This window comes from Nuphar pumila, chromosome 7 (assembly GCF_984573655.1).
Source record: "Nuphar pumila chromosome 7, dmNupPumi1.hap1.1, whole genome shotgun sequence".
NCBI lineage: Eukaryota > Viridiplantae > Streptophyta > Magnoliopsida > Nymphaeales > Nymphaeaceae > Nuphar > Nuphar pumila.
The window spans coordinates 113,206,290-113,234,153 of record NC_143255.1 but is presented as its reverse complement, the minus strand read 5'-3'; the positions used below and the strand labels follow the sequence as shown (position 1 = coordinate 113,234,153).

Below are 27,864 nucleotides of genomic sequence, written 5' to 3'. Positions count from 1 at the left end.
TTTACGATTATAATGGCCAAAAAACACTTTTAAAGTTGATTTTGTAAAGTGGTTTGAACAGTTTGTATCTTCCTTTGGTGAGATGGGCCTTCTCTCTCTCTCTAGAATTCAAGTCTTGTTATATCATTTGCATTTTTTTTTAGATAGGCAAATCAGAATTGAAGGAAAATTCTGCTGTATGCGGGTTACGACTTTGAAATAATGTATTATTTTATAAATGAGCAAGTTTGAGATTGGTTAGTAGGTTTAAGTCTAATTTCTATTATTTGAATTAAAAAATATATTTTTGTTAATAATCCACATGTTATAACCTAGCTTAAACTACTCTTTTTCCTTCGTTTACCTAAGTTGGTGTTTTTTTTTTTGCTTTTTTTCTATAAGTTTTGTCTCACATTAAACAGTGTGAGAACATAAAGTAGAGTTGCTCTTATGGGCAAGGCTCATGGGGGCTTGTCAATTGAATTTTGAATTTTTGACTTTGGATGTAAGTTTGATTTTGCTTTACTTGGTTTTGTTTGATCTGGTCATCTTTGAACTTTGATCCATCCTTTTGGCTCTTGTCATGTTTTTGTCCCCGAGACTAAGGCTAACTTTGTTGTAAGCCTTTGAGCCATCATTTTTGACCTTGACTTGGCTCATTGGACTGTTTGAATCGCAGTTGACCACAACCAGAACCTACCCAACATTCCTGTTTGGCTCATTGAATGCTCCAATGTCTCCTTGCTGCCTTCTTTATTATAGCATCGTTGATTGTACCCCTTTTTGTTAGAACCATTTTAGATATGGTAGATTCATTCTTGACCCTTTGATTGCTCTTTTCAACCTTGGACTTAACACAGCTTGTAATCCCCTCTTCCTAACTATTGGACCCTCTTGCAAACCATTTATGACTAGGCATTGGGCTGAGGCTATATATAACCAACCCTCTCCCATTATCTCAATAGCTCTCACAAGCTCTCATCTTTCTTCCACTAGTTCTCTCTTGCTCTCTCCCTTAAGCTCTTCTACTCTCTTTTTCTAGTGAGTATAGGCTTTGACTTAGTCAAAGGTCACCCTAAGTTAAGCTTAAGGTCTACCTAACCGCGCACAAGGGATTATTTAAGGTGGTTCATGTCGAGTTATCCTCACTCAGTGTAGGGCATATGCCGACCTTAGCTAGTGGGCGACAACTTGATTATATACTGAGAGCAAAGTTGCATGAATACTCATTGCACCGTGACTTGATCTTAAGTGAGGCAATTATCACTTTAAAAATAATTTTAGCATACCTAATTCAAGCTCAGCTGACATACCCACTAAATTAATTTTCCAATACCACTTTGAACTCAACTTGTTTAACTCACAATTGTCGTGAGCTTGACCTCAATTATGACTTCGATGTGCTGAGTTTGAACAAACTTTGTTCGGTTTGACTAGTAGGCTGTAAGATTTTTTTTTTGAAAGGCAAGCTGTGGTTAGGCGGACCCCCTACCAAAACAACAACCGTTCCATGTGGCGGAGGGATTGGACCCGTACTAGAACAACAGCGGTCCATGTGTCCGAGGGATTCTCTCGGGGACACAGGACCCCTTGCCAGCTGTAAGATTTCATAAAATGTATCCAAAAACATGTACCATATCTCCAAGTTTGAGATGATTGGAATCTTGGAAGGTAGCATAAAACATGGTGAACAAAAGAATTCAACAACGCTGCCCATAGTAGTCATAGCCTTTTTGTTTTCTACCTAAATGTTGGTTTAACTTTTGGCCATCACCAAAAATAAAATATTAGGGTAAGAGGTTGGCCCTTTTTTGTATATATTTTATCTTCTTCTTTCGATGTATGAATTATGACTTGGACATAATTCTTTTATGTAGATGGCGAGAATAAATTTTTATTTTTTTTTTAAAATTTCAAATGAAGCTCGGACAATCTCCCATAAAATGTGTTCAAGATGCCCCTGTAATTACATTTTTGGCCTACATGGCCTTTACCTTACTAGTTGGCTATCCTAGTTTGTCACCTAGCATAGGACGACCACGGTTCAAAACTCAGGAGTGCGTCCCTTACTGCAAAGCCGTAGCTAGGTGTTCTACTTGGTGGGTAGGAGGGATCGCAAGGGTTTTATATCTAGAGGCCTGTCAATGTGCGCTTGGTGATGATGGAATTTTCTTTTTTAATTTTTTTTTGTTTAACAAAAAGGTAAAAAACACCATTCAAACATGCACATTTATATCATAGAAACATATTTTTGGGTTCCATATCGGGAAGACATGACACCATAAGCAAGCACATCCTCCTACACATTTTTAACATATTCTATATGTTTAATTAAGTTTTGTACTTTTATTAATAAAAACCTAACTGTTAAAATATGTACTTTGTATATATTAAATAATTAAAAATATGTGTCCTAGTAGTGTCCTACATTTTCATAAAAAAACACATATTTGTAACTTGACGGTATGGGAGCCATATCTGTACCCATGTGAAATAGACATGCACAGATATATGATTCTATTAATTATATTAGCTCAACAATGAGATCCCAATGATGCCATCATCTGATCTTAGAATGTATGGGCCTCCTTTGGACCAATTCACCCGGGCTCTCAAATCTGGTTGTCCAGGAAAAATCACATCATAAATTGAAGTTGATTAAAAAAAAGTATTGAAAAAAACTCTCTAAATTTTTTTAATGTTGAGGAAGCCTCGTACCGGGCTACTTGAGGGCTTGTTTGATCACTCATCCCATGCACGATTTCGGACGACACGGCCACTGAGAATGGAGGATCTAACAAATGATGCGATAGACACACGAAATGACGTCCTTCACACCTGTATTTGTTGATCCAACCGTTATACCCACTTGTAACATTGAGAATAGGATGGGGGGAACAACTTAAAAAAAATTGAGCAGAGGGGGTGGTCAAACCCCAACCCTCTCATTCTCTCTCTCTCTCTTACTCCTGTGTAACTGTCAACGATAAGGTCACCGTCAATCGGCCACACCACCCTGCTCTTTCTCTCTCTCTCTCTTTTCTTTCTTTTCCTTCTTCTTCTCTCTCACCCATGTGCAGCGGTCGGTGGCGAGGCCACCCACGATGGTACCTAGGTCTCTCTCTTTCTTCTTCCCCTTCTCTCTCTCTTCTCTTCTCTTCTCCGATTAGGGCTTTGATTAGAGTTTTGATTAGGGACTTGAATAAAAATTCTTTGATGAGAGCTTTCAATCATTTTTTTTAATTAGGGCTTTTAATATTTAGTTTGATTAAGTTTTTTATTTTTTATTTTTTATCAAGGATTTGAATCAAATATCTTTAATTAAGGCTTTTGATATATAATTTGATTAGAGCTTTTTTTTCTTTGATTAAGGCTTTGAATCAAATTTCTTAAATTAAGTTTTTTTTATAGTTAAATTGATTAAGATTTTTTTCTTTGATTTTTTTATTAGAGCTTTGAATCAAATTTATTTCAATAGGGCTTTTTATAGTTAATTTGATTAAGGCTGTTTTCTTTGATTTCCTTTTATTAGGGATTGAATTAAGGTTTTTTATATTTTTTATTATGGTTTATTTATGGTTTCTTTGATTTTATGACTTATTTATAATTTATTTTTTTATAGTTTAGGATTTTTTGGTTTATTTATGATTTATTTTCTTTCATTTTAAGATTTTATAATTTATTTATGGTTTTTGTATTTGTATATAAAAAATTATGAATTATTATTATTTTTCTCAAATTACCCAAAATTTAAACATTTTTTTCATACTTCGATCCAGTTTGAAACATTTATATATCAAAAAATATCAACTCTTATTTTTTTCAAATTACCCAAAATGTAAACATTTTTTTTAGTTTTTGATCCAATCTGAGATCTATATTCGAAGTAAAAATTTATAATAACATGTTAAAACACTCATATGGTTGGGTGAATCGAGTCGTACAATCCAAAATGAAGTTATCTGACCCATTATTCATGTGTGTTCATGCTGTCCACAAAATGAAGTTATCCGTCCCATTATTCATGTGTGTCCGTGCTATATATCCGCACAACGTTAAACAAACGTTGAACTTTAGAACACAACTTCCGTGTACAGACAAAACAAACGTTGGATGGAGTACAGTTGTTATAGAACAAATAAAACCTGTGTTCTGTCTGTTTTGTTCATTTGTTTCGTCCAATCTTGGACAAGCCAATCAAACACACCTAATGGACCTACCCCCCAGGCAAACCTTAGGTGGGACCCATGACCTTCAAAAGCTACGGTCACACTTGTGCACAAGGGGGTTTGATACGGCTATATCAATGCATACAAAACCATCCTGCTGGCCATTCAGGCGATCCTCACAGTGGTAAAAACCTCAATGTATTTATGATTAAAAAAATATAATAATTAGCACTACAACAAAAATAACCTTTACTAACACATGATTTGCGTTAATAAAGGCTCTTCCAGGCACCAATTTCGGCTAGTGTAGGCCTTGTCGCTAAATGTATATTGACGCTTGTGTTTTTGCCAGTAAAAGAGCGTTTCACTGGCGCAAAGCCAACATCAATCAAGGGTTCTCACTGATGCATGTACACGTCGGCAATTTGGATGCTGATTTTTACTGGCACAAGATTGCGTCAAAAAAACTTTTACTGACTAGTTTTTACCCGTGAAAAAAAGTTTATTGGCGTGTAGGCTGTCAGAGAAAATTTTTACTGATGTTTTAGCTGCGGCAATAATGCTCATGGCCAGTTCTGTTACGGACCAGTATTGACCAATTACTGACACACAATGGTCATTAAACTAAAATTTATTGGCACAAGAATGTAATAAGCATTCTTTTATTAGCCATTAAGCAGTAACATAAAATTTACAGTATAAATCACTTTCATTTTACACACATTTTTCAATGAAAATGATATTTTATTCATGTAAACCTTTAAACATATTACAATAACTCAATACATAAAAAATAATTCACCTTACATGGAATACATTACATACACATGCACAATACAAACTTGTTTGTTGCTACAAGTAGAACGAAAAACATTCAATCTATACTGGAATGATCAAATCATTAGGAAAAGCTGGGATAATGCGCCGGTAAAGGCAAAAATTTGCTGAACCACAGTGCGCGTGCCAGTAAATCTGCAATATTGCTGGCGTCAAACAGCTAATGCACCAATAAAACCCTATTTTCTTGTAGTATTTGTATTTGTTTTGGATGTCATTCATCTTGAGATCAATGGGGTGCACGACGGAATACTGTGAGAGTACACTCTGACCTTGTCCCATCTAGAATTCTTTGTCACTCCCTGCTCATTAGGCAGCTCCGATGGTATTACTGTCAGAGCGGCCTTGGATGTCATTCATCTTAAAAATGAACGGCAACCTTTAAACAGAGTGGAGCAGCTCATTATGAGCCGTTCATTTCATGAGTGGGACCCATGCAAGTGATGAGCATACCACTCGTGGTGGTTTGGATGCTGTTCATTTTGAGATGAACAGTATCCAAGGCAGAGCTACCTCTCACCTGATCCCGTCTCCTCATTATTGACCAATCTTGGAGTTAGTCTTCTTTATTTTCTCCAAGACACTATTTTAACAATGGAGAGAGAGAGAGAGAGACTAAAGAAGATCAACATTATCACTCATGAAGATCAACAAAATGTTGAACCCATGAACCGAACAAAATAGAAAACAAAACTAAAATATAGAAAAACAAAAGCTAAAGAAAAAGAAACTACAAACAGCTAGCAATAAACAATAAAGCCAAGCTCAACCAGGATCCATTGGATTAGAAGAAACCACCGATGAGTGAACGTTGTTCAGACGGAAGGAGAGGTCTCTAAGATGCATACGTAGAATCACATATACATCAACCAGGATTTTATGGACAAGATTATTAAGGATGATCGAAATTTGACAGAAACTAGCATCATTGCGTGCCATTCAAACAAACCACCAAGTATTAAGCAACCATGTCTTTCAGATCAGTCTCCACCGCTTACATCGTCTAATTTTAATAGAGCCCAGGAGCAGATCAAGCGCAAAAGACTCCTTTTTGACAATTACGTTCGGAGATCTCCACATCCTATTAAATAGGGCCACAAAGATTGGGCAGGACCAGAATAAATGAAAAGTAGTTTCTTCAGCAGCTTGACACAACACACACCAACTTAAAAAGTGAAAGTCCAACTTCTTTAAATAACTGTGAGTCTAAACTAGGGGTGGCAATTTCTAACACGACCCGCCAACCCGCCTCTTAGGCAGGTTCAGGTTGGGCTTAAGCCAACTCGTTTAATAAACGGGTCGACCCGTGTAACCCATTTATTAAACAGGTCGGGTTCGGGTTGGGGGTATGCCAACCCGCCAACCCGACCCGCCAACCCGTCTGCCCGACTCGTCAACCCGACCCGCCAACCCGACCCGCCAACCTGCCAACCCGATCCGTCAATCCGCCAACCCGACCCGCTAACCTGAAAACCCGTTTACCCGACCCAACCCATTTATTAAATGGGTTGGCGGGTCGTGTCGGGTTACCCGTTTATTAAATGGGTCGGGTTCGTGTTTGCCACAGCCGACCCGTTTAATAAACGGGTCGGGTTCGGGTTGAGGTATGCTGACACGCCAACCCGCCAACCCGCCAATCCGACCCGATTGCCACCCCTAGTCTAAACCCTATCATGCAAAATTAACCAAGCCAAGACCCAAGATCTTAGGGAAGGGCCCTTACCCCATAACGCACACTCAGGGAACCAATCTGCCTCTGGGGGGAGCAACGATCTATACACTTTGTGGTTGTGAAACACACCATTTGGTGCAATCTCCCATTGCAACCACTGATCATAATTTCCTGCATCCCCATTTTGATCTCTGAAGGACGATAAGGCTCTCAGCCACATGCTTCGCAAGTGCGAGATCGCCAACTCCCGGGTTCTATGATGAAAATGAGATAAATCAAGAGCAACATATTTAGCATGAACAAACGAGCACATGGAGAACCTGGTTGATGGGCCATCCAATATTGCTTGGCCACAAGAGCAATATTCCTCTGTCTTGGAGCAAAAACATCTAAGTCAGCCATACGCCTAGCTAACACCATCGTTCACCAACCAACCAAATGGCGCTTACTCTTAAGTTGACACCCAAACCAAAGAAAATTCGTCATTAAATGACAAATCTGCTTCTCCACGCCCACAAACATCACAAACATTGACATGAAGAATTCAGAGATAGAAGAAAGAACATGTCTGATTAAAGTTAGGCGGCCAACAATGGAAAAATAAGACATCTGCCACAAAAAAAACTTGTTTTTCACTTTTTGAATAGTTGGAGCCCAAGCAGCGGAAGAGAGACGCTTCACTTGTAACGGCAGACCCAAATACGTCATTGACAACTCAGAGAGAGAGAGAGAAAGAGAGAGAGAGAGAGAGAGAGAGAGAGAGAGCCTAAACAGGATACTCAACATTAACAAAAAACGAGCAAGATCAACAAATTGTTGAGCCCACGAAAACAGAAAAAACAAGAAAATAAGAAGCAAAGAAAGAAAAGAAAAAGAAAAAAAAACAAGGGCCGATGGAGCAAAATCGATGCCAAACTCAAGCTACCAGGACAGAGGGCACCAGAAAGGATTGATCGTCGCATCAAAGAGAGGGAGAGAGAGAGAGAGATGATATGCTAACTTCCCTTTCCCTTACAGGTGAGACGCAAAGACTTGGCATCAATAAAATATATTTTTGGCATATGTTTTCCTGCTAGGAGCATCCACATAAAGTCCTGCACCCACGCACACATATATGATCAAGCTAGGGAAATTAAGGGCCCCTTCCTTTTCAGTAGACAAGCCCTGCTGGTGGCTATACAACCAGACCAGATATTTGAACTTGCACCGTCCAATCACATGGTGACTTGCACAAACTGCTCTTACCAAACAAATAGAGCCCCCATTAGTACTTGCACCCATAGTTACTAAGAAGCAAAATCTACAGGAGAAGCGATGCATAAAGCAGAAGTGGGGAAGCAAAGTTAAAAGGTAGTATGGAGAGGGAAGCGAGATTCGTTTTAGAAGCTGTTGTAGAAGCGCAAAAAGGCAAACATGAAGGAAACAAGGGGGGAATAAATGAGAAGCAAAGGAGAAGGACCAAGAAACGGAAAATATAAATATTAATACAAAAAACACAAATTACAATAGGGAATCAAGGGAAACGAAAGGAATGTGATACAAAAGCTATACGAGAAGTGAGTGGAAAAGACGCTTCCCACAAATGGGAAGCGAGTTTCCCCATGCTTCTCCTTTTTGAGGGAAGCATGACCCTTCCCACTTCCTGGGTAGCTCTCTTCCCCCTCTCAGGGAGGCGCTTTCGATAACTATGCTTGCGCCAGTTGAAAAATGATATAATATTACTTTTTTTTCTTCCAATTTTCTCAAAAATTTTCGGTTCTTTCGTTGGTGGTTCATTAGTATGTAAGCTAATTGCTTTACACGTTCCCACATTAGATGGATCAACTTAATTCTAACTACTTCTAAGTCGATGACAGGGCTTTAAACATGACCAATGAAACCACCTTGCCTTGTTCAAGCTTGAACTATGGTGGCTCAATATATATGACGTGGGATCAACTTGCTTTGTTACAAGCTCAAGTTAAGCTTGAGCTGACCTTGTTGTGAATTCCAACCAATCTTGGTGTGTGTGTTGATTTTATTTTATTTTATTTGGTTATGAACGGCATGAAACTTGAAAGCAAAAGGTAGCTCTACTCACTCCTAGTAATGATAAATCAACTTTATTTGTAAGGTAGCAATTATTACCTTTCACGTCCACCTCCTCAAAAAAGGTGTGAAACATTCGTACTGTTCCTGCCAACATCAAGGATCCAATCTATTCCTACTTTTGTTTGTAACTCCATTTGTTTCTCTATCGTGTAATTGGGATGCTTTCCTATATTCTTTTTGCCTTAGTCACATTTGATAATATACAAAACAATAGATAGTATTTGTATGTGCAATACTTTAAAAGATAAAAGAAAGAACATGACAAACAAGTTTTGTGTCATCTAATCCAAAGTGATAGTGTTCTTAAAGCTTCTTTTAACAAAAAAAAATAGACAATGTTCTTAAAGCTGTTGATGTTTAGTGCACATTTTATTTGCTTTATGCGAAGGTGACATACAAGTTTTGAAAGCCATATATTCATTCAGAAGACATCTTAAAATTTGAAGAATCATATCTTATTCATCATCAAGCTTACCAATTGATAGACAATGCTTGCTGAAAATATTCATTTATTGTTTTCATGCCTTTTCTAAGATCATGCAAGCAACTAATGCGACTTTAGTTGCATGATGCCGGATCTTGTATGCACAACATAAAAGTGTCTCAATGCAGTCCACAGCATAGGCTGATTCTAATCCGACTATTTGAGTATGAATAGACTCAGACAATGATAATATGATCCAACTCAAGATGAGTTGATCATATTTCAACCACTCTATATAAGTTGGATTTAAATCTAACAAGTTCTCAATGAACTTAGGGGTGCACTCTTGCTGCCATCAATGTATCTCCTCAGCTTATAAATATACAAAAATAGGTATGAAATAAAACACCTAAAAAAAACGGTACAAGGAACAAAGTCAATAGCGGTGACTCTTTAACGGCGACAAAAAGCCACCGCTATTGACTTAGCAATAACAACAACTTTAGATATCCCGATGAATGCTTTGACCACACATAAATATCGTCGTTAATGACATGTCTATAAGGGTGCCTTTATATATCGCCATTATAGGCATGTTTATAACGGCAATATTATATGATCATTAAATATGTCACCGTCATAAACACACTTATAATGATGACTTTAAATATCACCGTGATATGCATGTCTATAACAACAATATTATATGATCGTTAATTATTACCGTTAAAAAACTTTTATAGCAATATTTAATGGGTGCTGCTATTGATATATAGTGATGAGATAAAAAAGGTTGCCATTATAGCCTTTCTCTATAACAATGACATGTTTATCGCTTTTGCAGCTTTTCTCTTTCTCTATAATGGCGATATTCTTATGGCCGTTATAGCCTGGTATTTTAAAAGGACCCGACACATACCCTTTTTCTTTTTCCCTCTTTTTCTCTCTCTTTGCACTCTCTTCGGACCATCACCTGCTGCCGCCGGAATGCCAGCTCCCTCCTCCCTACTCGGGTGACACCGCCACCACCAGAGTGTCTGCTCCCCCTTGTTTCTTTGTGATCTCCCACCACCGAGCAACCCTCCTCTCCTCCTTCAGCTGCAAGCGCAAGGTATCGCTCTATCTCTCTCCTCTTCTCTTTCTTCTTCTTTCTTGGTAATGAATCAGTAGGCATCCCTAATTTAACATGTATTCTGATATAAACCATGGCCGCTAACATTGACTTCGTTTAGCATTAAACAGAATAGGGTATGCTGTTGACTCCGACTGAATTAACACATACTGATTTTTTATTATGTTTAGCGTATGACAAAACTGAAAACTTGTTTTAACGTTAATAGAATATATATCGTTGTTAGTGTGACTGTTATCATGTTCCATAGAGGGCATCATATTTGACTGTAAAGTTTGTTCTTAGCCTTTTGATTTCTTTATTTGAAACTGATTGTTAAAATTTATACCAGTGTTGAAGCTATGTATTTTTTCTTGTTTCGCTCGTGACTGAGATCTGGTTAACTTGATACATTAGCTGCTGAGTAAATATGCTTTTTAAGTGAACTTTTAGCTGCTAATTAATTGTTTTAAATTTGATATTTTGTTCGAACACACAGGGTGTAGATTCACGATTGAATCATGCCCCATTACATGTCATATGCGGGACGTTCACCACCACTACAAGAAACCTGTGGATTAGCGACGACCTAAATCCGTCCCTAATTCGACTCTAATCCGTCGCTAAATGGTTTAGCGACGGATTAGCATCAGATAACTTTCATCGCAATTTTTTCGACGCTAATTAGTGACAGAACTTATCCGTCGCTACTTTCGTCGCTAATTTGCGACGAACATGATCCATCGTGAGTCATTCACTATTTTAAATAAGCGATGAATAATATCCGTCGTTAATCCGTCGTTAAATTTAAAAAAAAAATTAAAAAAATTGCTCTTTGTCGGCGCTTTCTTCGGCAAAGAGCAATTTTTTTTGCACAGAACCGGAGTGTTCCGGCGTCGGGACGCTCTTCCGCAATGAGCCAGTCACGGCGGGAGAAGGGACACTGGTAGGACCTCCGGCGTCTGCTTCACGAAATAAACTGTTGGTGAAGGAGTGGACGCACAGGAGGGGGTAGAGGAGCGGCGTCGACCGGCCAACTGCGAGCTCTTCAGGGTCGTAGTGGAGACGAGATCCAATGAGGGAGAGGCCGGACAGGCGGTGGAGACTGGTGAGGGGCACCGCCGGGAGGAGGAGGACGGCGCGGGGGAGAGGTAGCGGGAGGAGGAGGACGATCCGGGGGCCAACGCCATTGTCACGCTCGGAGGGCCTCAAGCGAGGGAGAGGCGGGACGGGCGGTGGAGACTAACTAGGGGCACCGTCGAGAGGAGGAGGACGACACGAGAGAGAGGTAGCGGGAAGAGGAGGATGCTTGGAGGGCCGACGCCATTGTCACAGCTCGGGGGGCCGCTGCGCGTTGTCAGAGGAAGGGCGGGGCTTCTGGCGTCCTGAGAAGCGCCTCAGGTGGGGACAATTTAAATCGAACGGGGGGAGGGAAAAACAGAGGGAGGAAAAAATTTTGAACGGGGGAGGAAAAATTTCGCTCCTCAGGTGAGACGGTTTAAATAAAAAATTAGCGAGAGAAATTTTCTGTCGCTAATCCATCTCTAATTAGCGACGGAAAAATTCCCTCGCTAATTTCGTCGCTAATTAGTATTTTTGTAGTGTTTTGGCGACGAAAAAATGTTGTCGCTAATCCATCGCTAAGTAGCGACGGATTTAGCGAGGGAGATATTTCCGTCGCTAATTTTGCAAATATTTCGAATGTTAGCGACAAATAGTTTTCTCTCGCTAATCCATCGCAAATTTGCGACGAAAAAAATCTGTCACAAATTTCCGTCACTACTTAACATTTTTCTTGTAGTTCACATGTTCGACGAAACGTCCCAAAGAGGCCTTTTGGACTGACACAACCTGGTTTCACCAGATTGCACATGGGTTGAGTTATTTGCATTTTTGTTATTGATTTAGTCCCAAGAACAACCTATTAAAGTCTCTTTTGAGCAATCATAAACTGCTAGAATCCGATTGCGCGACATGTTAGGACCTTTGATAATTTAATAACACTAATTTAAATTTAATTATCTTTATTTTCTTAAGTTGTTTCATCTTCATTCTATCACAAGAACACTCCTCTAGGAAGTCCCACACTTTCACTCTCGTAAGCCTTAGTGTCCTTGGCATCACACCTTGCAGTTTGCGTCAGTAACACTTATTTAAAAAAAAATATAGTTGCATAAACAATATTTTAATTATATTTTGAAAATACGTGATGCAAATATCATTCAGATAAAGGTAATAAATAGCCAATTTTTTTCACCTTCAATCTCTTTTTCTTCTTTTATATATTTTATGATTTATGATATGATTATGACACAATATGATATGATCAATTATATAGAAAGATTAGCCATTAGTAAACCTTGCAAGTATTGTAATATATATCTAATTAATTAGTGTAACTGACAGGGGTCTCCCTAACCTAACTTGCTAATTAAAAAAAAACCCTAAAAGAACTCCTTAGGAAAACCCTCAAAACCTCTTCAATTCATAGAAAATTGTTAAGAAGTCCCTGAAAATGTTTCAAAGTCCTAGAAAATTTGATAGAAAAGTTTCAAAAGTCATGAAAAATCTCCAAAGAACCTCAAAAAAATTACCAAAGACCTAAAAAATCTCAAAAAAACTCCCAAAGTTCTAAAAAATCCCAAAGAAAAACCCAAGCTAGTTTTCTAAATTCCTGAGAGAATTCTAGAAACTCTAAAAAAGTTTCCAAAGCCCAAGAAAATTCTTTGGAAAAACACCAAGAAAGTTCTCAAAAGCTTGAAAAAAAAATCTCGAAAACCCCCCAAAAAAGTTTTGTCAAAAGTTTAGAAAAATTCTTAAGAAAACCCTAAGAAAAGTTCCCAAAAAACTAAAAAAAATCCAACAAGTTTCCCAAAAGCCTAAGAGAACGTGGAAAATCAGATCCTAGCTACAAGAGTTGTTATTCATGTATTGCACCTTTTTATGCTCCAAACACTCTTAAAATCCCATAAAATCTTGCAAAATATTGGTCTTATTTGGCTTGCATATCGATGCTCTAAAAGAACTCAAAATGAGTGGTCCACACCAACACCAATTTAAAGTTTTTTGAGTCGGCAGTGAGCTTCATGTCCTTAATTTTCTTCTGTTTTCTCATTAATTATTTCAATTTTTTTAATTATTGTAATTTTCTAAATTCTTGTTTTTATAGTACTTTTACATATTTTAGGGTTTTCTTATAGTTTTTGGTTACATAATTAAAGATCTTTTAAGTTCCCTTTAGAACTTCCATGAATTTGCAATATATTTGTCTTATAATTTTTGTTTGCTTTAGTAACTTTTAGATCTTCTTCCATTTTCTCCAAATTCTTAGGATTTTATGATTTTCTTTGGGATTTCTAAATATTTGGTCCCTAAAATTTGTAGGCTCATACTTTCTGAGTTTTTGGGCCTTCTTTATGCCATTAAATTGGTATTCATCACATTCCTGCTTCTTGGATTTCTAAGTTCTCTGTACAGTGTGTTCAATAAAAGATATAATTGATGACATATCAATCATCATAATCTATTTATAGTTATTTTTATTTTATTTTTAAATTTTTACTGTAAAAATTTTGCCAAAAAGTCCTAATTGATTGGACTCATGGCTAGATCTAGAAATTGATATAAGTGCAATTGAACATCTACCTACTGAAGAATTGACAAAACATCTAGTGTTACAAAGGAATTGCAATGAAAGTGCCCTTGTGTTATTTTTCTTTCTTGAAAACGAGTTCAAAAATATATATGGACCTTGTTTATATTTCATAGTTGTGTGCTATCTTAACTTCATAATATTGTTGTTGTCGTTCATTTGATTTAATATTATTGTATGATTCAATTATGTACAGTGTAGTACAAGCTAATATTGTTTGCATAAAATTAACATATGTCGACATATCATTCATGATGAGGAGGTGAACATTCTTCCTTCCGTAGATCAGTTTACCACCTGTTAGCCAAGGTCAACACCTAGATGGGATTGACTTCATATCACATGTGGGTGATACTTTAAGGGAGAAAGAAAACACCCCCACACACCACAAGCCCTTGCAGCTCTAGAGCCATCCATATTAATTTGGTATTTCTTTAGTACAATTAAAAAATTATTATTGTCATTTATATTAATATTTGTTTCTTACAACAAATTAACAACTGCAAAATCTTTTCAACATAAATGTGAGAAGAACAAATGTGTAGCCCACCAAAAGCAAATCAAGCAACAAAAGATTTTAGTAACTATCAAGTCTGGTACGCAAGGAGTCATGGGCGAGGACACCTCTGTATTCTCTAGGATGCTTTCATGCATTGTCAGAAAATGGGTCAACATCACTCACAAGTTGTTGATAAAGGTATCAGAGGATGATAAAATATTGTTGCGTGAGACAATTTATGTAAGTATATTGCCCAACTATATTTTGATAAACAAATTAATCCATAAAAAAAATGTTACTAACTGTATTTTGATAATTTGGTGCAGTCCGAATTTGATTTAGACAATGATATAACTGAACATTGTGCTACCGTGGATAAGCAACTTCAACTATCATACTCAAGGGTGCGAGAAGGTTTGTACAAGCATTACTAGATGTTTGAAAACCATGATAAAAAAACAAAATATCATTTCGAGGAAGTCGAATCTAAAGTGTGAAAAGAGATTTGCAACTTTTTTATCAGAGACTATTGGGCAGTAAATATTGGATATATATTTATAAGTAAATAAATATTCAAATTTTAAAATTTTTGTGAACTAATTGATCTTTCTTTGTTTAACAGTGGATTTCAAAAAAAGATTCTGTGAATAGAGCAAAATTAATTATCCAACATACCAGTGAATTATCTTCGTGCATTTAGAGGTTTTATACAAGAGTAAGTTTTTTATTCGCTAAGTTTTTTTTATATAGAAGTATAATGCTAAATATGTTTGATTTAATAGATTATAAATTTGTTATTTGTAGATGAAAATGGAAGAGCACAAACCAACAACGAATGCATTCTACAAAGAGACACACACCCATTTAGATCGCTTGACATTCATCTGCAATGAAGAAAAAATCACCTTTGTAAGCAATTCACAATTTGTAGCAGTGAAGCAAAAACTACATTCATTCATTCTATTTTATACATTATCATTAGTTACTCATAACCAAATATTAACGTTGTGCAAAACAAGTTGCACTCTAGAGAGATTGAAAGCGATGAAACATGTTTTTCACAAGGAGGCCTGTCGATATCGTAGCGAGATATCTTTGCCAAAGTCTTTGGTGAGTGGTCTAGACATGTGAGTGGGATGAGTGCATTTTCCATTTCATCTAAAAGTAAAGCCCATATTTCAGAGCTATCTTCTCACCTAGAGGTGACACACTCAGAGCTTCAACAATTAAGAGAAGAACAAAGGATGAACCGAGTTCAACGAGGTTGAGAGAGAGAAGACCGAGGAAAAAAGATACAAGAAACTAGGAAGCTCAAAGAGTAGATGTAGACCTTCATAGATTCTCTCAAACAAAACCCTTCATCCTACAACTCTCTTATTTTCTCGTAGACAAGACTGTCAGATGTCTATTTGTTGGATGAACATGTCATAATCTTTGATGTCATATTATGTTCTAAGAAAACATGTCTGTTTATATCTTCTTCTTTTCTTTGGCCTATATTAATTTTGAAATGTGTTTGTTTTTTAAAGTCTATGTTTGAAGTTGAATGTTTGAGGGGGTTGGAGACGATGACTGTTTGAGGAGGTTGAAGAAGTGTCCGTTTATATTTGAGGATGTTTCAAGTGTATATTTGAATTGTATTTACTGTTTTGTTTAGTGTAATGTAAACAAAATTTAAAACTAATATAAAAAAATTATTTTTGTAGGCTTAATTAATGCCTATAACGGCTACATTCCTCTGTCGCCGTTATCCGTTTTAACCTTATGTCACTGTTACAACCCATAACGATGACTTAATTGCCAACTTCATAGCCTATATTAGTGACTTACTTATTGCTGTTATTGACTATAACGATGAGTTAATTCTCCCTATTACAGTTTATAAAAGGCAATACAAAAATATCACTGATTCACCGCTATTGGTGTTCCCAATTCCAGTGAGATTCTTTGCCGGTGTTGTCACCCTTTAATGACAACCTTAAATATTGTCATTATTACTCAACTGAGGCAAAAAATTAGGGGTCATTTTTTATCGTTGTTATATATCTATAGCATTGATAAATAAGACAATAGTGATGGAAAAAGTTACGGCTATATATCGACCCTCATCATTGTGGTGAGATAATTCTCTGAAGTCAATTTGATGACCAAAAAATGATTCACGTTATTGGGCATGGCTGAAGCCTGAAGGGCTGTAGATCATAGAGTTGATGGGCTGGTAGATGTTGAATGGATTGAACTCGTGTTGTGCTCCATCACAACTAGAGAGGGAGGCCTCCAAGATGAGGCTAGTTTATGGTAGCTTTGATACCATAAATTGACACAAACACAAGAGAACCCTCAATGTAACGTGGTTTGGTAATGGATTTGCCTGCGTTCCCTTGAGCTGCCACTATATGACATTTGAATGGTCTTTGTTGACAACCTGCTTGTGACTAGAGTTGGTTGTGGATGCACTAGGGTGCTCCTGTGATCTACTCAATAGCTACATCAAATTTTTTTTTTTATATTTACACGAAGAAACCACCCTCAGGATCAGAGACCTACCAGCCCTAGCTCTACCTGTTGTACTTATGATCACTATCCTGAAACTCCATGGGCTTATCCTTGCCCCCCAAGAAGTCGCCACACTTTGGCTTGCAAAGGATGACGCTTTGGCTTGCAAAGGATGACGCTTATGGGATTTGAACCTAAACTCCAAAAAGTAGTTTGAGCCCTTTTAATTAATTGAGTGCGTATCACGTCAGAGCAAGCTCTGATGGATACACATCTCTAATTGGTTGATTAGTACAGATGTTTTGATGCACTATATATATATATATATAGAGAGAGAGTTGAAATGTTGCAATATATATATATATATATATATATATATATATATATATATATATATATATATATATATATGGAGTTGAAATATTGTTTTGACACTATCATATATGGTAGGACTGCACTCATTGCTGGGACTGAACTAACCAGTTTACTTTCAGGATTACTTTTTTGGTTAGTTGTAAGTAGGGGTGTCAACGGGTTGGATTTGGACCCAGGTGGAATTACAATTGGACCATATTATCAGGTATGGTATTGGGTCTAGATCTGGGTCTAATCAGATCCATTATAAGAAAAACCATACCTGAATCCGATAAGAACTACACGAACCAAATGCGGACCATATACCCAGTAAAACCATTTTTTTTTTATCATTTTTACATTGAAAATTTATGGGTCTTAATCGGAACTGGGGTCGGGTCGGGTCTGGTTTGGTATAAAATTTCACAAACTATACCTGCGTCCATGCATTAATCGGTCCAGACCCGGGTTTTAATTGAGTCTAGTTATTTATCACCATACCAGGATCCTATAGGCTTTGGTTTGGGTCTGGTCCAGGTAAACCAGGCCTGTTGACACCCCTAGTTGTAAGCCCGCAACCCCTTCACAGCCAATGTTGTCAGTATGCCCGGAATAGTTTGGCCAACAATTCAGGTGCATTGGCTGATGCTCCGTCAAAAAAATAATAAAAAATATTACGTGTCAATTAAAACATGACATGCGATAAAATTATTAAAATAATATTAAAAAGTAGCCAATTCAGGGGTGAATCATATCGATTTTCTGGCCTACAAAAGATCAGGTGCAATTTGATTGCACAAATATTTGTGCATTAAGCATGTGATGACCCTCCATCTTGAGGACACGAACTGTCCGTTGTGGGCCCTAAGGGCCGATGGAGGGTAATCAGGTGCTTAATGCAAAAATTTTGTGCCATGTGATTGCCCGATCCAGACTAATAGAGTCCTCGATAAGGACTTTTTTTTTTAATTTTATTCACATGGCACAAAATTTATGCATTAAGCACCTGATCGCCCTCGATCAGGCCTTGGGCCCCACAACTGACAGACCTGTCCCAAGATGGCGGGTGATCAGGTGCTTACTGCACAAATATTGTGCAATCATATTGCACGGAATCTTTTCACGGACTCAGCTTGTGGAAACCTGCTTAAGTCTTTATTTCAATGTACTTAATGTACTTGATTCATGTGACGGTCTTAAACTTTTCTGCCAAAGAATGGTTCAAATAACCACGTACTGATTCATCATTCAACCTCGATAACTACAGATATAAATGGGTTGGATTCGGTTCAGAGCATTACGGAGTTTAACCTAATCAGATCGGAATTCAGATTCAGAGTTGTATGGGAAAACAGGTAAAATTGAATTTCGATCCAATTGACTAATCAGATATATTTTACATGTAATGGGTCAGATTGCTTGTCAGAATCCGATTTGAACTGGATTCAGTCTCAGGTTAGAATTCAAAGCTGAATACTTTCTCTGAATTTCATAATTAATCAGATCCTACTTGCTTTAATGAACCTGAATGAATGATGGATTCAGATTCAGTCAGATACCAGACCAAACTTCATCTGATGGCATTCTTATTGATAACAACTACGGTGCACTTAAAAAGTCTGTAGTTCAACTCTCACTGGGTGCCTCTAATTACTGGGCTCCATAAGGGCTTGGGTGTCGGTGACCCGCACCCGGGGTTTACCTTATATGGGGACGGGCTCATTAAGTGATCCGGTTCTTGATGAGGGTTCCACGGATAGAAAAATTGAGGTTTGCAAATTAACAATAAAATTTAGAGAAAATTTCAAAAAACATGCCTAAAGTTTTGGTTAAAAAATAAATAAAATTCAGGGCTTTTTTATATTGTTAAAAATACACCTAAATTTAAGTTCCATTAATTAAAAGCACATTTTCATCAAATTAACTTGGATTATCATCAACCCAAAGTTCTTTTTTTTTTTTCGATAGGCAAGCTGGGGTTAGGCAGACCCCTACCCATTCGTTAATCAAAATAAAAAATTACAAAGATCTTCCTAGCTAAAGGAAGCTAATCCAAAGAATACAATTCTCAAGAGATACACCCCCCCCCCACCCAAAAAATAAAAAATAAAAAAATAAAAAAATCCATGACCCAATACAATAATACTATTTTACAATGGACCTGGATTTTTTTAACAGCTATGGATCTAAGATCAAGAGATCCAAGACCTGTTTCAGGTTTCCCCATTAAAGTCTTTAAGTTTTAACTTTTCTTTGACGAGCCACTTTGATAATGGTGGGAGATAGAAAACCCATTTAACCCAAGTTGAGTTAATATGATAAGGTTACTTGTTTATCCTCAAGACAATAATTTTTTTAAAAAAATGTTTCAAAAATACACTTTAGTTTTGGTGATAATAAAAACAGATGTATGTTTTGGTAACTGGAGCTTGCATTTAACTATGATGGAAGCAAATCCTCATTTTTTATTAACAGTAAAAAAATTAGGTGTGTTATTAAGAATATGAAAAAGTTGGGTATGTTTTTTAATTATGACTTAAAGTTTAGATGCATTTTTGAAAATTTCTTAAAAACTTACTATAGGGAAAAGGTACCATGGTGATTGCACCGAATAGGAGGCAAGCAACCCAAAGTTATAAATTATAAAATACAAGAACTCTGTTCAAATCACTAGCCATACTGAATTATAACTTATAAAAATATTGACAGAACCGAGTTGATAATTTATAATTGAGATGTCATACTTTCTCAAATAATTGAGATGGGTTTCTTGAACATTTGTCAATTTCTATATTTATTTTTTCACTAGTATATCAGATATTGGTATGCTTGATATTCTATATAATGTATGAACTATACCAAAGCAACTAGATATGCTTTCACATCTCATGTCACTGGTCATCTCGTGACAACTTGAGGGAGAAGGTGCTGACCTCTTCATCTCAGGTTCGAATACAACTGAGAGTGTGGTTGTTTTTAACTGGTGAGCTCCATAATGGTTTGGGCGTAGGCTGGGCTCGCCAGGATTTGCCTTTGCAGGGAGGCGGACCCATTAAGTGACTCGGTTCTTGGTGAGGGTTCCTCGTCAAAAAAAAAAAAAAACTTGTACACAAAACAACAAACTACCTTACTTGAAGTCTACTGTTCACCCTTAACCCAATGCCAGAGCTAGTTTCACCTAATACACTGCCCCATGTCAGTCAAAAGGGTCACCCCAAGTTAGGGTCCCCCCAATCACCCACAGTGCAAACCAAGACCATCTACAAACTTGGCTAGCCCCCCCCCCCCCCCCCCCCCCCTGCAAGCTAGTCCTCCAAGGATTCAAATGCTGCCTGAAGGGGGTCAGGATCAGGTGCCATCACATGGCACACTTTGAAGTCTGCGGTTGGACCAGATGCCCTCCATCTTTGGCTGACAGTCTGTCAGTTGCAGGTCTCAAAAGCAGATGGAGGGCAGCCAGGTGCAGAGGCACACTCAAAGTGTACCATGTGATGGCACCTGATCCAGGCTCGCTTGAAGGCATCATCCTCATCTGATGCTAGCAGTTGACAACCATGAAAAATATGATAGCTCATCAGTTCAGAGACAGCTCCGACGGTATACCATCAGAGCTGCCTTGGATGCCTTTCATCCATGAGATGAAGGGCAGCCACCACACCGTCAAATCTGTTTTTGTTTCAGCCGTTCACTTTTTGCATTTTAGATGCGGCGCATCTAAAACTTGGATGACTCTCAAAAAAATCTGTGGGACCCATCTAAAGAAATAACCTATCCATCCATGGTGTTCTGGCTGCCGTTCATCAAACGGATTAACGGCATCCAAGGCATCTCTCACCGCGGAAAAATATCCACCCTGGCATGTGTCTCACCCTCTGGCTGAGCTGCTTGGGTACAAAATGGGTCGGATCTATACAAAACGGTACATCCTGTGCCAACAATCACTGGAACAACAACTGCAGCTAAATCAAGGAGCAGAGGCAGGGGTTCATGCACATCTTTCAGCAGCACACTGATTCAACTGTGGCGGTCATTATCTAGCAAAGTACAATGACATAATTAAACACTTAAAAAGTGCTCAATGGATACAACTAAGTTCGTAAGAGATTCCAGCGTACCATGGCACACGAGAGATTCCAACATATCTGAAATGATAAGGCTCGTGATGCGTATGGATAGGGCTCTGAATCCCCTCAGATTTGATCTCAGACTACCTACAAGCCATTTCCACCTGAATCCATTCCCAGACTCAGCTTAGTACCTAGGCTAGATAAAGTCATTCATATATATATATATATATATATATATATATATATATATATAGAGAGAGAGAGAGAGAGAGAGAGACTATCATGGTTCTTAACACTTGTTTGCAGTGAATCTGACCACCAAATGTTGGATCTGATCCTACAAATGTGTTTAGTATGATATATTCATCATCTTAATCACTTTAATCATATCCAAATTAAATATCATAAGATCCGTTTCCAATATATTGAAAAAAGAAATGCACAATTTGATGGCGATGGTTTAGAAATGACTCAAAGTATATATCATGTTGGAGTTGAAGATTAGTTGTGGATTTTGGTGATTAGATCTATGTAAACCAAATCTATATCTGAATAACCAGTAGAGTGACACTAGTGATTTTAGCCAGAAAGGTACCCATCAATTGATCTCTTTCCTTCTTTAGACTTAAAACAAACTTAAAATTGATTAGCTGATTTTTGCTCACAGAAAGTCTGTATATATTGATAGAGGAAATGGAGCCTAGATTGCATGTTTGTGCGGACCATATTGGAGTATATAAGCTCCCTTGTGCACTTGAGTATACCAAATCAGCTGGTCCTAAACAATTGATCTCTTAAACTTACTAAGCACTTCAAAGGGATTGTACTTTTTATCGAACCTGTTGATATTATTATTATTATTATTATGACGAGGACCCTCACCCAGAACCGGGTCACTTAATGGGCCTGCCCGCCTATGAGGTAAACACTAGGGTGGGTCACCGGCACCAAGCCTTTATATGTTTATTGTTGTTTATCCAATAACAATTGTTGATATCACCGACACCCAACTTAATTAGAAAATTCAAAGTTTTCCATCAATTTTTAGGTCATGATTTTGCATGCTCAAAAACCACCTTTTAAACATGCATGTTTTGTTCTAAGTATATGATATATAATGCCTTTGTATGATAAAATCAAGCAAACATATGAACTTGTTCATATGCTTTTTTCTAAACCATTGATGATCATGAAAAATGTTCACAAGGAAATGAAATTTTGCTTAAGAGAAGTTTTGATATGATAAAATTATTTAAATGAAAAACTTTCAAGTACTGTCATGAGAAAAATGTAATGGAAAATGTGAGAACTCGAGCATACCAAAGAGAGAGAGGGTCGATCAACCCTCTCCCATAGAGCAAGAGAGGTGGTTCGAGCATAAGAGGGAGACTTGAAAATGGTACTTGGTGGAAGGAAGACGAAGATGGAAGAAACTCTTGTAGCAGCCCATGGGATGAGATGTGTTGTGAGTGAATATATCTTTAATTAAATAAAAAATTTGATAGAAAAAAATCTTTCATCCTTTCTACGAAAGAATCTGTTCTATAAAAAGTCATTTTTTTTTTTAAACTTTCTTTTCAAATTTGTTTTATCAATTGAAATGGTTCAAAAAGTTATCCTTTTTTCTTACTTGTATTTTTTCTATCATTTTTCTTGCTTTCAAAATTGCCTTACCAGACTGTTTATAACTTACACGCTAATAAATAAATGAATACATATATATTTATATGTAAATATAAATAAGAAAGAGGGGTGGGGGAATACCATGCCAAGAGCGTGTGGGTGTATTTAAATTGGAATTTCAGAGCGGGCAGTTCCGGTCTCTGCGCAGCCGTGCATGGGCGTCGTGCGGGTTTCAATCAATGACGTCATCCTACGATTCCCAAAAGAAAACCAAAGCCTTCCCCTCTCCTCTCCCCCTTTTCTCTCTCTCCCCCCTTTCATTGCAAAACCCCAAAAACCCTTACCTCCATACACAGATTGCATCAGACTGAGCCACTGAACCTTCTGAATTCTGATCACCCTTCTCCTCCAGATGCCCTCTTTCTTTTCTTTATCTTTACTTTTTTTTTTTTAATTTATAACTAAAAGAAAATGCACTAAACTTGCCTTATGATCATCGTGCCGACAGCGTAAAACTCTTAAGGCTAGGACCCCTGCCCGGGGCCTATACTACTAATTGGTTACGCATTCCCTTCTCCTTCTCACAACCCTCACCCCCTCATGTTGCCAAAACCAAACAAGTCCCCATTAATGGCCCTCCTTTAAAAGAAGCAAGCATTAACACAAACAAGCAAAATTGGATTTTCTTATTCCTCTTTAATCACAAACACATATTCAAACTTCTAAAAAGAAAAAAACAAAGTGAAAAGTGAAAACCATAATAATAATAATAATAATAATTGATCATAATGATGATACTAATAAATAAGAGAAAAAAAAGACTTTGATCATAGTGTTGATGATGAAGGATGCTGCTCACCACCACCACCTACCGAGATGGTGGCTGTTGAAGTAGTCGTTAGTTATGAACAAGCTCCATGAAGGAACCAGTCTGCATGTTCTGCTCCTGCTCCTCTTCATCCTTTCTCTTCCCTCACTCTCTCTCCATTTGCTCCTCCTCATCACCATCTTCTTCCTCCTCGTCTCCCTCTCGATCCCCATATTCCCCCTCCACATCATTCTCATTCTCACTACAATTCAATAACCCTTTCTCGACCCCCATCTGCCCACCAACACAAAGAGGGTAGTAATCCGTCTCCTCCTTCCGGCCACCATCCACGGGGACTATTGCATCCAAGAGCTGCGAGAACGCTGGAGCACCACCACCGCCGGCGAGGTTGTCGTCGCCGGAGGAGGCCTTGTTGGTGTAGAGGAGGTCCAATTGGTGGAAGTAAGGGCACGTCTTGGAGTTCTGGGACATCTTCTTGGCGTTGTTCTTGGCCTTCCTGAAGTACTTATTGATGTTCTCCCACTTCTCCTTGCACCTCTTGGCGCTCCTGGCGTAGCCCATGGCCGCCATGGCCGAGCTCACCTCCTCCCACAGCGGGCCCTTCAGCCCCGGCTCCTGGAACCTCGACTCGAACCCGCCCCGCACCTTGATCAGCGCGTTTACCTCCGACTTGGGCCACCTCTTGTTGTTGCCGACGCTCCGGTTGCTCTCGGACACCTCCGGCTGCACATTCTCCGCGGCCGCGGCGTCTCTTTTCGGCAGCTTCAGCGTCTCGCCAGTGATCTTCTCGAGGAAGGAGATGATGGCGGCTTCCCGGGTCGACGCCGCGGCTTCCTCCTGCGCCCTCAGCGCCTTCTCCCGGGTGAGCCGCGCCGCCTCCTGCCGGTGCCACTCCTCTTCCCGGCTCTGTCTCTCTCGGTCCCTCTTCTCCATCACCTCCATGAACCGCCGGTGCAGTGCCTCCTGGTGCTCCATGAGCTGGCTCACGAGCCGCTCGAAGAAGACCCCTATGGAGGCCAACTGCTGCCTCCTCTTCCTCTTCTTCTTCTTCTTCTTCTTTTGTTGGTCTTCGCGCATCTTCTTCATTGACGCCTCCTCTTCTGCGGACGTCTCCGACGCCAAATCGACGTGGGTGCCTTCCGTTTCCGGCACCAAGCTCGGTTTGTCTCCGGTGAGGGCTGAGCTAGAACCCGCCTGAAGGTCGCCGGAGAATCCCACGTTGTAGATCGCCTCCAGCTCGCTGAACATACGGTAACTGGTACTGCTGCTGCTCTTGCTCTCTGGTGGTTCGTTTTCTTCCGTTCTGTATCTCTTTGCGTTGGTGGTTGGCCTGTTGTTGGTCAAATCTGAAAGCCGCCTGTGAAATTATTGAAAACGTCAGGGCGACATGATCGATCGACTTCTATGCAAAAGGAGTTGCAGTGGATCAGAAGCAGTGGTATCAATAATGTTTGCCCAAACATTGTAATTTTGCCAAGCTACGAACTCCAAAGAAAAATAATTTCTCTTGGAGTAAGATATATCTTGGAAGTATCAATCTAGGTTTGAGTTACAAAAACAAAAACAGAAGAAAAAAAAATTGGTGTTTGACGATCTGCCTGTTTCGTGATCATACAAAAAATTAAAAATCACCAAGAAGCTCCTAACTTGATTCCTCATGTACAGATAGCTTCTCATGTACTTTTTTTTTCCCTTCTTATTGTTTGCTTTTGTAGAGGGGAGCGGCCTAAAACCGATTTGATTCAACACATTACTGTATGCCTAAAACCTATGGTGCCAATCTCACTCTAGATCTCAATGTTCTCTAATAAAGAAAAAAAGGATGCGTTTGTTGCTGTTGATTACCAGACTGGGCCTCTAATGAAATTATCGGGGCTTTTCACTGGTGCTTCCTCTCTGGACCATCTTCGATCCGAGCCCTCATCTTCAAGGGAAACATCTTCATCTGCAAAATGGTGCCTCTCGCGGCTACAACTGGCCTCGTTTGCGTTCACCACCGGCTTGAAGTTGGATATGAAAGGGAGGAGGCGGGAGGATGGATTGTCTTGCTGTGGCTCAAGAACCAAATCTGGTGGCCGGATCGTCGGCGGAGGCGGAGGTGGTGGTTGAGGGTGCAACCACCTTGGGTGCTGCAGGTTCTGAAACTCAAGGAATGGATGGAACTGGTGGTATTGGTAGCCCCTATTCTGCTGCTGCTGCTGAAGCTGTAGATGTTGCTGATGCTTCTGCTGGGAAGATGGGTTCAAGTCACTGGAGAGTGTGAACAGAGAAGACCCATCCACCATGAACTGCTGGAGCTCTGGAATTCCATACCCTTGTTGCATTTTTGCTCTCCTTTTTGCTGCCTCTCTTTTCCCTGAACCCGTTGGAAAATTGACTCCCACGCCTCCCTTATTGTGCTTATTGATTCTTCAGAAATGGCTTGTTCAGAGCGCCTTAATAAAAGGGAAAAACAACAAAAAGAAGCCAAAAGAATAGGAAAAGGACCTCCCAAAACACAGCAGCTCCTCCCGCTCCTTTGCTCATCATCCACTCGTTCTTTTTCTTCATGATCTTCTGAAAACCCTAAACTATCTTTCCCTCTGTGTCAGTCTCTCTCTCTCTCTCTTTCTCTCTAGAGATAGAATGGGGGGAGACGATTTTGAGTTACGTGACGTCATGAAGATATATTTAAGGAGGAATAAAAGAGAACTTTTAAGCAAACAACAACAATGCCATCATAAGAAAATAGTTTTGTTTACTAAGTTTTTGTAAGATTGCAGAAGTAGAAAAGTGGGGAATAATATCATTGGATACTCGACGAACCAGATGGAGCATTTTACCGTTTCACCCTCGATTTGATAGAAAATGGTGGCAAAGCTTGTGAAAGGATGGGAACTGGAAAATGGGAATAGCAATTGCTGATATTTATTTATTGGAATATATTGTTGCAAAATTTCAGAAGGGGGATGTTGAGCAAAGCTGATTTCCGAGGGGGCCTTTTAGTGACTAAATTGTGTTAGAGAGAGAGAGAGAGAGAGAGAGAGTACTAGACAGAAGCATTGATCATTGATACCAATATATTGCAGAGGGGAGCATTGAATGCTCTCTCACATTGGCTCAGACTCCCAGAGACCACAAAACAAAGACTACACCTCATCAGCTCTCTCTCTCTCTCTCATGTTAATTCAAAGTTCAGACAACTTCAAATGACGCATAGACTCATAGGGGCATGGAGTCTCCTCGCATGACCAACTTAACTTGGCTAGTTTGATTAATAAACGATACACTTAAAGTCCAAACACTACTCTAACAACTTCCTTGCTGGGTTGAACTGTAGTGAATGCCAAGAGCATTTAAAAGTTTGAAAAAAAGCATAATTGTCTTCCCAGTACAGTTTTATTGACTGCAATATATTTTTCCATCACCAAACATGTGTTACATATATATCTAATATAGTTTATTAGCAGATAATATGCATTAGATTAATTATCTTTCACGTTCACATGTGTTTTTTAAGAGTGATAAAATATCAATGGCTCATATTGCATTACAACTTGATGTAATAAAAAAAAGATTTTCTTGTTAAAGCGATTTGATCAAAAGTTGATTTTAGTAAATAAATAGTAATCAGCACATTTATAGGTTAAAATTAAGCAAAAAGCACTTGCTTTTTTGTTAAATTGTTTTGGACATTTAAGACATGACCTGTTTAAGAACTACTAATTCTCTTTATATATATATATATATATATATATATATATATATATATATATATATATATATATATATATATTCTTAAATATGATTGATCGCACGGATGCTATATTACATTCTTGATTTCAAAGGGACTGGCTCTTGAATCGTTGAAATGCAGTGCATGCATCAACAGGATCTTTTAAGGCTTGAAAATTAATACTTTTAAGGCTTGAAAATTAATATTTTAAAATTTTCATAAATATTAAAATATCTAAAAATTATATCTTTTCATAAAAAAAAGGTATGATTCAATAGTTGATCCCTATCAAATGAACCATGCCGCACACCCTAAAGTACATAATTTTCAATTTTACGGTGTCCCC

General features: G+C 38.4%; 1 protein-coding gene across 1 annotated transcript; it reads right to left on the bottom strand.

Annotated features, from left to right (window-relative positions):
• Positions 1-23,475: 23,475 nt before the first annotated feature.
• Positions 23,476-26,127, bottom strand: LOC149832984 (uncharacterized). The gene is made up of 2 exons (XM_090013349.1): positions 25,649-26,127; positions 23,476-25,160 (listed from the first exon to the last, which is right to left on the bottom strand). The coding sequence occupies exons 1-2, from the start codon at positions 26,125-26,127 to the stop codon at positions 23,948-23,950; spliced, it is 1,692 nt and encodes a 563-aa protein (XP_089869475.1). The 3' UTR covers positions 23,476-23,947.
• Positions 26,128-27,864: the final 1,737 nt, after the last annotated feature.

What these genes read in the sequence shown, in the direction of transcription:
- LOC149832984 (XM_090013349.1), bottom strand. Translation starts at nt 26,127, where the DNA reads ATGCAACAAGGGTATGGAATTCCAGAGCTCCAGCAGTTCATGGTGGAT. An exon ending in TTCATTAGAGGCCCAGTCTG is followed by an intron (nt 25,161 to 25,648) that starts GTAATCAACAGC and finishes ATAATTTCACAG; the next exon opens with GCGGCTTTCAGATTTGACCA.